General features: G+C 36.4%; 1 protein-coding gene across 1 annotated transcript in view; it reads left to right on the top strand.

Annotated features, from left to right (window-relative positions):
* Positions 1 to 1,539: 1,539 nt before the first annotated feature.
* LOC120469799 (protein NLRC3) overlaps positions 1,540 to 11,968 on the top strand; it is a 30,981-nt gene continuing 20,552 nt past the window's right edge. Inside the window, 5 exon segments of the mRNA XM_089130777.1 lie at positions 1,540 to 1,638; positions 2,194 to 2,310; positions 3,199 to 3,306; positions 6,153 to 6,257; positions 6,429 to 6,513. Coding sequence (XP_088986903.1) covers positions 2,252 to 2,310; positions 3,199 to 3,306; positions 6,153 to 6,257; positions 6,429 to 6,513 — 357 coding nt within the window. The 5' untranslated portion in view covers positions 1,540 to 1,638; positions 2,194 to 2,251.

The raw sequence follows: 11,968 nt of genomic DNA, 5'->3' as shown, positions 1-11,968 counted from the left end.
GTGTCTGGCACTGAAAACCATTTATGTAACGTTAATTAGATCAGTAATTGATTATGGAAGCGTAGTATATGGATCAGCAGCAAAAACTCACTTGGACAAATTAGAGGGAATTCAAGCAAAAGCATTAAGGATTTGTTGTGGAGCGTACCCATCTTCTCCTGTTTCAGCGCTGCAGGTAGAGGTACTGTAGGAGATATGCCTCTCAAGTTAAGAAGACAACAGTTAAATGCAGTATACTGGGCAAATCTTATGGGACAGGATAAATCTCATCCTACTTTAAGGGTATTAGAGCAGTGCTGGGAGTATGGGAAAAAGAAGTGTGATAGTTTTGGATGGGTGATTGGTGATTTAGTAAAAGAGTTGGGTATTAAAGAGCTAAAAATTACTCCAAGAGTGGTGATACCAGCTGTCCCTTTGTGGATAATGCCACAGCCAGAAGTTGATTTAAAAATATTAGAAATCAGGCAGAAAGAAGGTCAGAGTGAAAGAGAGGCAATCCAGGTTAGGGACTCCTTATGGTTAAATTATGGACATAAAGTACAGGGATGCATCCAAAAATCCAGACAATGAGCATGTTTTGTTGTTCCAAAACTACAGATATCCAGGAAAATAAGAATATCAAATAGTCTATCAGTTTTCACAGGGGAATTAGTTGCAATAATGATGGCATTGAGATGGATAAATGAGGCAGGATTGAAGGATGTGGTTGTATGTTCAGACTCTAGTTCTGCTCTTGCATTGAAGCACAACAGTCAAATACAAGACAGAGATAGCACAAGAATTATATATATTACAGCGGAAAAGAGTGAGAGTAAAGTTCATGTGGGCACCGGCTCATGTTGGGGTAAAAGGGAATGAGGCAGCAGATAAAATGGCTGAACAAGCATTGCAAGAGGACAGAATAGAAATGGATATAGCATATAGTAGAGATGAAATTAAAGCAATAATTAAATATCAAATAAAACAAAGATGGCAACGAATGTGGGAAACAGGAATTAAGGGAAGAAGTATGTATGCAATTCAACCAAAAGTCGGGAAAAAGAGGTTCTCGGGTGGAAGTAGAAGGGAGGAAAACATAATATCAAGACTTAGAATAGGACATACAGGACTTAATAAAACACTGAAATTAATATCCAAGCATCCAACAGGACTTTGTGAATGGTGTGGAGAGGAAGAAACAGTAGAGCATGTTATCATGTATTGTGAAAAATATAAAGAGGATCGAGATAAATTATTTGAAGAGATTCAGAGAAAAGAGGAAACTGACATAACTTTGAGAATAATATTAAAACCAGAACAGGAAAATGATAATAGAGAAGCATTATTTAGATATTTGAAAAATACAGGATTAATTGACAGGATTTGAAAGGGTTTTTTTTTAAGCCAGAGGAGCTGAACACGCAGCGCTGGTTATGTTTATATAGTGGGTAAGAATGGGAAATGGGGCTTGAAGTCCCTGGATCACGGTAGGTGGCGGTAATGCACGAAATCGATGCGACTCGCCAATAAAAGAAAGAAGAAGAAGAAGAAAACTAAAGCAACACCTGTCCACACCCAAACCTGTCGTTCATCTATGATTCAGAAAACATGTCTACAAATGTCGATTTAGCACAATACCAACCAAATATAAGACTGCAAGTAAGTTTATTACATTCTCCATTACAGTCATTTATAATTATTAGGAACTTCATATTGTATATAAGCGAGATTTAAATGTGAAGTTACAGAAGGCTGTTCTTCTGCTACTCCGAACAGAAGAAGAATCTGACAGAAATTACAATCTTTTGAAGTTAAAACACAAAATGTTTTATTGAGAAACGTTTATTCAACACGAATATGTTTCTAAAACGTTTTCTCCCATTTCCTCTTCCGTGTTAGGCTGTTGTTTGTGTGATGTGAAATCGAAAGTATTTTTGAAGAAGACATTTACAGTAGACAGACAGATGAAGCCTAACGTCAAACAACAATCTGCTGTTATTAAACTGAATAGACAATATATCAAATTGAGTTCAGTTTTCCAGCTCAGTGTACATTTCTGTTCCCCAATTAATTCATATTTAGAGTCAGTTAAACTCATTAGCCTAAATAATCAAAAACTATTTTATTTGATAGATTGTTTGCTGTTGCTGTTGTTGATAAGTCTTTATTCTTCAATAAGATGTTGTTGATGTGTGTAAATGTTGTGATTTGCAGGTGATGCTGAAGGATTGAGTGTTTTCTGATCAGTTTTGAGGGTCAGTTTAGCTGCAGTATGTCAGAGGAAAGAGGAAAGGACTCTCTCTCTCAGATGAGTCTCTCAGATCAACACAGGTGAGACTGCGTCTGTTTTCACACTCTCACTTTACACTCCACTGGACTTTGTGTTTCCCTGTCAATAACACAACTTTAAGCATTGCTCTGTATTTGCAAATACCTTGCACAACTTCAATTTAACTTCTTAAATGAACACTGACATTGTCTATAAAGCATTAGAAAACATTAGAAAACAACTATACACTTAATTTAATTAAAGTATACTAACAAAACTGTCACACAGACATTTCTGCTCTCTATTCTGTCAATAATCAAAAACTTGAAATGTTATCTTAAATTATGTTCAAGTATCTTATAAATCCCCAACATGTTTAATCTCACTCATGTATATTAAAGAAATTGTTAAGCCTAATGTGAGCCAGTAAATAAAATGATGGTTAACTATAAAACTGTTAATGGGCTCTATGCACGGCGGTATTTCCAGTGAAGGTTTAAGGATGCTCAATAACTCCCGCCGATCGTAGAGTCCAATGCAATACAGAGAATTTATATTGAATTTTATACTCCATGGTTATAGTAAAGAAACGTTAGTCACATAAACAGATAAAACAGACCCTTGGTTGTGCTTATGCTTCTTTTTAAAATTATATTAAATAAACATATATAAAATTACATCTAAGCCTATGAACGTTTCATTTCAAAGACGGGAGGAAAGGAAATTTTGAAGACTCTGCCATAATCCCGTTTTCCTCCGCTTTAATCTCCCCAACCGGAAACAGACGAGCATCCTTATGTCAAATGCGGAACTTATGCGTGCATATAGCCCATTGTGTGAGTGTGTGTGTTTCTGTGGAGGATAAGATGAAGACACAGATGTGTTTCAGACACAGTTGATCCTCCTTTACTGAAGTGTTTTCTCTCTCTCTCTGTTCTTTGTGTCATCAGTGTAAGATCAGGCTCACATGTGTCCAGCTCTGTGTCTCTGAAGAGTGATCAGTCTAAAGATGGATTTCCACCAAACTTCAGTGAGAAAACACCATCATCTAATAAAAGGTATTGTGTGTGTTCAGAGCCGGATTAAATAAAAGGACTACACTAGGCAGACTGCATTTTTTGGGTCCCCCTCTATCTGTGTTATTTATGAATTGAAATCTGAAACTTTCAAAAGTTACTAATTAAAGTAGCCTTTACATAGCCTAGTCTTTGGTTACAAATTGGTTGTTTGTATGCCAAAATAAGTCATGTGTTGTATATTAAACAGTCTATCAGACTATTTTCTGATATTCATTATTCATACGTACACGGAGCTATATTAAATGCTATTAAATTATCCTCATCTTATCCATTGGGAGTGTCATTGTTAAGGCAGTAGAACCAGTAAATAACCAATAGGTGTCAGTAAACTATGTAAACCTGTTTTCATTTATTCAACACATTTAAGATTTTCAGCAAAATACAATAGCTTACAACATTTATAACTGTTGTAATTAATAGCAAACATGAAGGCAAACATGACCCCTTCACATTCATCAAGACCAGTTAGAAACTGTCTAACAATAAATAATAATAAATATAAGGCCGAAGATTTAAACTATGGAAAACTAAAGGTATTCAGACTATTAAAGACTTGTGTATGGATGAAATGCTTCTTACATTCAAGAATTGTGTTATAAACACCAGATTCCCTCAAAACATTTTTTTCAAATATTCACAGCCTAAAAGTTTTATGTCTTCCGGGTCTACAGATATTATGTACATTCCCAAACTGTCAGGAAATAATTGGAAAAAGGGGTGAAAAGGGCCATTTGTCAAATTATTATTTATCTAAAGAGTCTGCTGTAGACAAATTAAACACATGGAGGAAAGACATTCAAGACAAGAAGAAATAGGGGAATTTGAATGGACTGAAGTAGGCGCAAAAACAAATCATAAACACGCAGATTAAATTATTACAGTATGGTGACAAAGGTTTATATAACACCTGAAAAACTCAATCATATGTCTAGCAATATTCCTGATATATATACAAAATGCCAAAATAATAAAGGAACTGTAACTGTCTATGGGAATGTTCTGATATACACAAGTTCTGGAAGGGTGTCAACTGTGTCAGATTTTTAATTTGAGGGGGGGAGTCTAGACTCCTTTTTTATTTTATTATTATTACATTTATCTCCTAAAATAAATGCTCATTCATTGCATTTTTACAATGGGGTAATTTTGTTCTTAAGAATTTACACAACACAAGGAAGCTTGATTTCAATCTTTGAATAAAATTGAAAAAATAGAATATAGATAGCCTACATATAAAGAGAAAAGTTTTTCCTGAGGTCTGACACCAGTTTTCAGAAATAGTCCTACAGAGACTGAATAAAGTAATCAAATGTAAAATAACACTGGGTAGTGTTTTAGTCCTGAGAACTAAATTAAATGCATAGTATATTATTCCTGATTCCTTAAAATGAAAGCCATGTTTTGTTGATTTTGACAACCAGATTAATGACAGACCATGGCTGCTGTCACTGAAGAGCTTGTGCACAGATCCTGTAGCCACTAACATAATGTCACGTGCGATGTATGCTTATTTAAAACAAGATGTTTAGAGGATACACACTAGTCACCAAGACTGAAATATACATAATTGTCGCATGTTTTTGGCTGTTAACGCGATATAATCCACGAAAATAACTGTTGTTACCCGCGAGCGTGTGAGGCGGCTTGTATGTGTGCAGAAAAAAACATCTCTCAGACAGCGCGCAAGTCTACCAAACAGTTCAAGATCGCCTGAATGTTTAAACTGGTAAGACTTAAGACGTGCAAAATGGTAAACTGTAGTTACTCATGATGCAATGCTGGCCCATGCAAATGACAATTCTGTCTATCCCGACTCCGAAACGCGATTGCCGCCTGAACGAGATGGGACATTTGTTTGATCAGCCAAACTCACATAAGAATATATATGGTTTAATCTGAACAACTATCATAAAGTTTTATACATATGTTTAGTATTAGTTGAAATGTCTCAGTGTGAATGGTTCAAGTGTTCTATTTCCAAATAAGTAAAAGAAAAGGTAATACGGTTTTTAAGAGTTTAGGAATAACTGGCACACAAAGGAATGTGGTCTCGACTTCCAAAAGGTGAATGCAAAACTCATGAATGCTAATTTCCACTGTTCCTTTTCAAATGGTCAGCCCAGTAATTTCTACCCCAGTAAATCTGGCCGATGCTTCACATGTGTGCAGAGGGAGAGATGGTCACACACACACACTCATGTCTGACCGCAGTATCTTTCCCACTGTAAACTCATGTTCTACATATCAAAGGAGGTCTGGATATATAAAGAAATGCAACGGAGAGCTCAGGGCTCTTTTCTGTACTCAGATTAGCCCGTGTGGTTGAGGGTCTCGTGACTCTCAGCTCATGTAGCATACAATGTTGGGTTCACATCTTTTCCTCTTATTCTGGACCATTTGATTATTTGGATTGATTATCTTTGAACTGATTGTAAAATTGACATTATACATTTACCTGACATAATAAATTGTTATATTTGTTTATTCTAACAGATTTTGACTTTATTTTCATTAGAGTTAAAAGGAATAGTCAAACATTAACATGTATTTAATGATGCACAGATATTATTGAAAAACCTTTTCATTTTATGGAGTCAGATGAAGCGAGTTAATACATAAGATAAAATATTGCATTTAATAAAAAATCCCTTTGCCATGGGAAGAGACGAACACGCATGAAACCTTCACCTCTAATCGAATACCGCCATTGGATCGATTTAGCAGGCCTTACAAACCGTAGTTATAAATGAACAAATGCACAGCTATACTGCATTTAATTACTATTTGCAATATTAAACCTTTTCAAATGTTCTTTGTGTCATCAGTGTAAGATCAGGCTCACATGTGTCCAGCTCTGTGTCTCTGAAGAGTGATCAGTCTAATGATCATCCACCAGACTTCAGTGAGAAAACACCATCATCTAATAAAAGGTATTTTGTGTTACTCATTTTGTCACATGTTGACTCTTTAAAAGTTGTATCAGTGAATACCAACCATGAAACATGTTTAGGTGAAATATTTGTCAGAGTATTCACAGCTAATGCTCATTTCTCTTTCTGGAAAATATCAATTAGTATTTTATTTTACTAATGTGATTACAGGCTTCAATATGAGACATTAGACTCAGACCTTCAGACTCACAGGAACCACGAGAATTTCAAAGACAATCTTCTTGGGATCTTCCAGGTAGGAAAACACATTTTTATAAATGTTTAATATTTATAACAAACAAATATGTTCTTGACCAAAGAAATTTAATTAATCTTTTTTTTTTTTCCTTTTAAACGCATTTTGGCACAACTTGGTTAGCATGTTATTCTTTTAACCAGGGCCTCTGGAGGGGCAGGTGCTCAAAGTATAAAATGGGGCACATGGAAACAAGGCTTTAAATAGGGCTGTGCTCAAAATATCAATACAGTAATATATCAATACAGATGATTCTGCATCGATACAGCAGCAAATGCATTGATGCAGTTTTGTATAAGAAACAGAACAGAAAAGACAAATTTAAAGTAAAAAAAAAAAAATAACTTAAGTGGTCTATATATAACTCTGGGATTAGAAACTGAAGCATCTTAAGTTGTCCCAACCTGGTGGCTTTTTCTTCTCTGTTATACAGAATAATAAAGAACAGCTGTTATAGTGAACTGTGTAGGACAAAATCAGCCCATGTTTCGTGCAGTACATAGTTTTATTTAATGGCATATCAGCATCCGTGGCTATTTTCATGGCAAAAACTGATTTACAAAAATACAAGAGTTACATTTTATACAATGAAAATAAAAACAAAGCAAACAGAAACAGCAATTATTACTTTACAAGATTTTTAACATTAATGTGATACCTGTTCTGGTAAATTCTTACTTAAAGGACAACTCCGGCGCAAAATGAACCTTTGGTCTAATTACACATTGTTACCTAGTCAACCGTTATCTGAGATTTTTTTCATGATTGCCGAATGTAAATAGTTTTATCTATAAAAACAGTTTAGCCTATAATGCTAGTATAACGCTAGTATATAGGGCATAGAGTAATGACAAATAAAAATCGCTTTTTATTACCACTAACAAGGCTCAAAATAGCCCCACAGTTACACGGTAGCACAATAAGGACCCCTACATTCAAACCGAAGCATTGAGAACTTTGTCAGTGTCCATACCGTTTAATAAGAAGATATTTTATACACACAGTCAACTTTGCGAATACAGGAAGAAGCCATCTTTGAAAAATAGTCTCTACCAGTCGATCTACGAACGCCGATCCAAGTGCGCTGGTGAGATGTGAATAAAGTGATAATGTGAGCGAGAACAGTAGGCAACATGTACATATTAAAGAGAAGAAAATGGTTCGTGTTTGTGTTTCTTCCGGAAACAATGGACCATATAAGATTCTGCACAGTTCAGCGCACTTGGATCAGCGTTCGTAGATCGACTGGTAGAGACTATATTTTAAAGATGGCTTCTTCCTGTATTCGTGAAGTTGACTGTGTGTATAAAATATCTTCTTACTAAACTGTATGGACACCGACAAAGTTCTCAATGCTTCGTTTTGCATGTAGGGATCCTTATTGTGCTACCGTGTTACTGTGGGGCTATTTTGAGCCTTGTTAGTGGTAATAAAAAGCGATTTTTATTTGTCATTACTCTATAGACTAGCGTTATACTAGCATTATAGGCTAAACTGTTTTTATAGATAAAACTATTTAGATTCGGCAATCATGAAAAAAAATCTCAGATAACGGTTGAATAGGTAACAATGTGCAATTAGACCAAAGGTTCATTTTGCGCCGGAGTTGTCCTTTAAGTCCTTAAGTGAGTTTGCTGCTGTTGTTGTTGTTGTTGTTACTGCTGCTGCTGATACTGCTGAGGGTTGTTCCATAAAACAAGATTAGAAAATAAGCCAGGCTTATTTTGGTTAGTCAAACTTATTGTCGGTGAATTCTGTTTCATAAAGCAAACTTAAAATAGTTCAAACTCAGTTACCCTGGAAACTTATGCTGGGAAACTAGCCTGGTCCGGGGCAGGCTAACTGTCAGGCTAAGTCTGAGTTCAGGCTTAACGAGCATACAATTTATACTCACCTGCTGGTATTTCGATGTCATTTTATTTTACTTAACCACTATTAATGCATCTTTTTTTTTTTAAATAAATAAGGAAATGTACTTTACTAATAAATGTAAGAAATTATATGGTATAAATGCATTTGAACAAATGAATAAATGTTCAAAACTTGTGTATTTAATTGGTGAGTTTGTTTAATGAGTTTGGTAATTAATGAAGTATATAAATAGGGAGCTGAACTCGTTTCCAAACTTAACCATGGCGTGTCCTTTCATAGATGAGGTGTTGGATGAGGGAGCTTTAGTCTTCATTTCAAAGAGAGAGAACTTTCAGAGACAGGTCAGACCCATTGGCATTAAATGACAGCTAACTATATGAACGATATAGGTTCTCAAGAGATGGGATTGCATATATTTGTAGATTACCAAGCCTACACATATACAAATAATTATTTTGTTTAATATGGTCTAAACCATGACTGTGTAGCCTTTAAAATTTTCCACTGGTCCCTCAACTTTCTCCTTAATTGAACAAACACACAGAAGTCAAAGTATTTAATGTGATTTGTCTTTATTCAGAGTGAATCTGCCTGTTAGGGGTGAAAACACACAAATACATGTTGTGAATGATCAAAAATATAATGTTTTTTTTCTTTTTCTTTAAAAAAAAGGTAGTTCTACTTGCATTTTTCTGTAGCTGTTGAATTTACAGCTCCAACTTCCTCATCTTTAGTTTTTTATACTCGATGTCGATATCAGTTGCTTCCATTTATTTAAGGCAGTATCGTTTATACTCTCCTTTTATGTTTTCTGGGTTATGTAGCAACATTTAAGTTATTTCATTACTCTTGTCACATTGTTTTAATTTCTTAATACTCTAGAACAGAACTCTAGGACAGTGTCAGCATCCTGAAAACACATTATGATCATTTTATCACACAAGTACACTTTTTAATATTCAATACAGTAGCATGGATGGAGTACCCCCTCCTTGAACATACAGACAGTCTCCTCATCCTCCTCAACTGATGGGCCTTCTCAAACTCAGTTAAACTCATTAGCTTACATAACTGATTTAAAAGGTCTCATACTCACAGGCAACATGATGTCTGGTGGATCCATAAAGCATACAGAATCTTGATAGAACATTTTTTTTTTTTTACCAAAATGCACCATTACAATAGCACAAGTACCACATGACATTACTGATATGATGTACTTAGGCCTACAATGTAAAATACACACACACACACACACACACACACACACCTTTTATATACTCACTCCTTATACTACATGATATGATTTTAGATGATGCCCCCCCTCCCTCCCCTCCCTCAGTCTTCTTTTTGGTCGCTTCAATAAAGAAAATAATTAAAAAAAAAAAAAAAAAACCTGAATAGTTGTAACTTCAAGCTGGCATTGATTACATATACCATAAGATTTACTTACCATTCAGACTATATTTTTATATTTTATTTTCACCTGCTGCCAGGTTCTTTTTCCTTCACTTAAGTTTCTGCTGCGTGAAAGCAATTAACGTTAGCTTACTGTTATTCACACACAAATTTTGCAATGTATTGTGACACACATTAAATGTTGAAGTATTTTAAATAGTTCACACCGCTACTTACGCTTTGAGATGATCAGCAATTTCCTGCCAAACTTTCTCTCTTGCTTTCTTTATTGCCGCTGTATTGACTTTTTTGGTGATGACATCTTTAAATTCTCCATTATATGTTTCCGTGAACATCGCTGCTCTATCTTTTCCTTTTGTTGCCATGGTAGCCCACAGTAAATCGATTGACCCATGCTCGACTTTTCAGGACTTTAAGAGAATGGCGTGTGTTACGTTCCTCCTGATGGCTAATCCAGGGGAACGGAGGTGCAACAATATTTAAAAATGAACCAGGGCAAAAGAGGACAGGAAGTCAGACTAGAATGCAAACTGAAGTGTATTTATTACAAGATTGACAATAAAAACCACTTCAAAACTAGTCTCTCAGAAAGAGAGAGCAATAAACAGTGTAAGACGACAATAAACAGTATAAGACAACAATAAACAGGGTAAGACAACAATAAACTGACTTAATAACTGCAGTAACCAGATCAAACCCTATATGAACAGCTAGGTAGTCCTCTCTCCACCAAGGAGGCTAAGCCCCAGACACCGTTCTGGACTCACAAGGATCTAACTCAAATATTCAACCCACTGGTTGACTGGATTTGTCTCTGTTCTGTTGGTCTGGCTGGTTGATAGTACTTTGCTCACAGACTGACTGGTTGGTTGGTTGGTGGTACTCTGTTCACAGAGGTTTCTCTTTGAATGACTGATTGGTAGTACTCTGCTCACGGACGTTTTTTCCTGCTCTCGCAGTGTGCAAACCCAAGCCTTCTTATCCTCCAGGAACTGAGCATTCATTGGGAACACCTGCTGCCACATACTCAGTCAGTTGATTAGGCACACCTGCTGGTACTCACTCATGGACCCTAAACATGCAGCCTGAAAGAGAGAAGGAAAAAACACAACCCAACCCAACACATATCCCCTAGGATTGTAACACCCCCTCCCTTAAGACCAAAACCATGGGTTTTGTTAACAAAAATCACCATATAATTTCCCCAACACATTTATATTAATCAATGTTGTATCACTTGTGTTGTTACAGATTAAAATAAATCTCACCCACGAGACAGAGCGTCAGCAACCACATTTTCTGATCCCTTCTTGTGTTTGATGTTTAGCTGAAACCCTTGAACCATCAGAGCCCAACGCATCAAACGCTGGTTATGATTGTACATCTGATTCAGGAAAACTAGAGGATTGTGGTCAGTATATACAGTCACAGGAGATGGACTGGAACACACATATACCTCAAAGTGCTGTAATGCGAGTAACATGGCCAACGTCTCTTTCTCAATAGTGGAGTAGTTCAGTTGATGGCGTTTGAACTTTGTTGAGAAATATGAAACAGGATGATGCACACCAACTTCTCCAACCTGCAACAAGACAGCTCCAGCTCCAGTACCACTTGCATCCACTTCTAGCTGAAAAGGAAGAACAAAATTTGGCGCAGCCAATATCGGAGCACTGCACAGCAGGGACTTAGCAGCGTCAAAGGCATGATCACATTCCTTTGTCCATACAAACGGTATAACTGGGCTACAGAGTTTAGTAAGGGGAGCCACTACCACTGAGAAGTTCTTACAAAAACATCTGTAGTATCCTGTCATACCTAAGAACCGTCGAAGCTCTCGTCTGTTTGTAGGAACGGGATAAGCCAATACTGCAGCCACTTTAGCATCCACCGGCTTGACCTGTCCCTGTCCTACCTGCTTCCCTAGATAGGTGACAGTAGCCCTAGCAAAATCACATTTGGCTAGGTTAAGCGTCAATGCTGCCTTAGCAAGCCGTTCAAACACAATTGCTAAGCTCGCCACATGACTTTCCCAATCATTTGAATAGACCACTATGTCATCTAAATACACATTGCACTGGGGTACACCTCCCAACACTATGTTCATGAGCCTTTGGAATGTGGCTGGGGCATTTCTCATGCCAAAAGCCATCACGGTGTACTG

The sequence above is a fragment of the Pimephales promelas genome, chromosome 5 (genome assembly GCF_988280905.1).
Source record: "Pimephales promelas chromosome 5, fPimPro1.hap1.1, whole genome shotgun sequence".
Classification (NCBI taxonomy): Eukaryota; Metazoa; Chordata; class Actinopteri; order Cypriniformes; family Leuciscidae; genus Pimephales; species Pimephales promelas.
The sequence above is the reverse complement of the archived record's forward strand: the minus strand, read 5'-3'. Positions and strand labels throughout refer to the sequence as shown.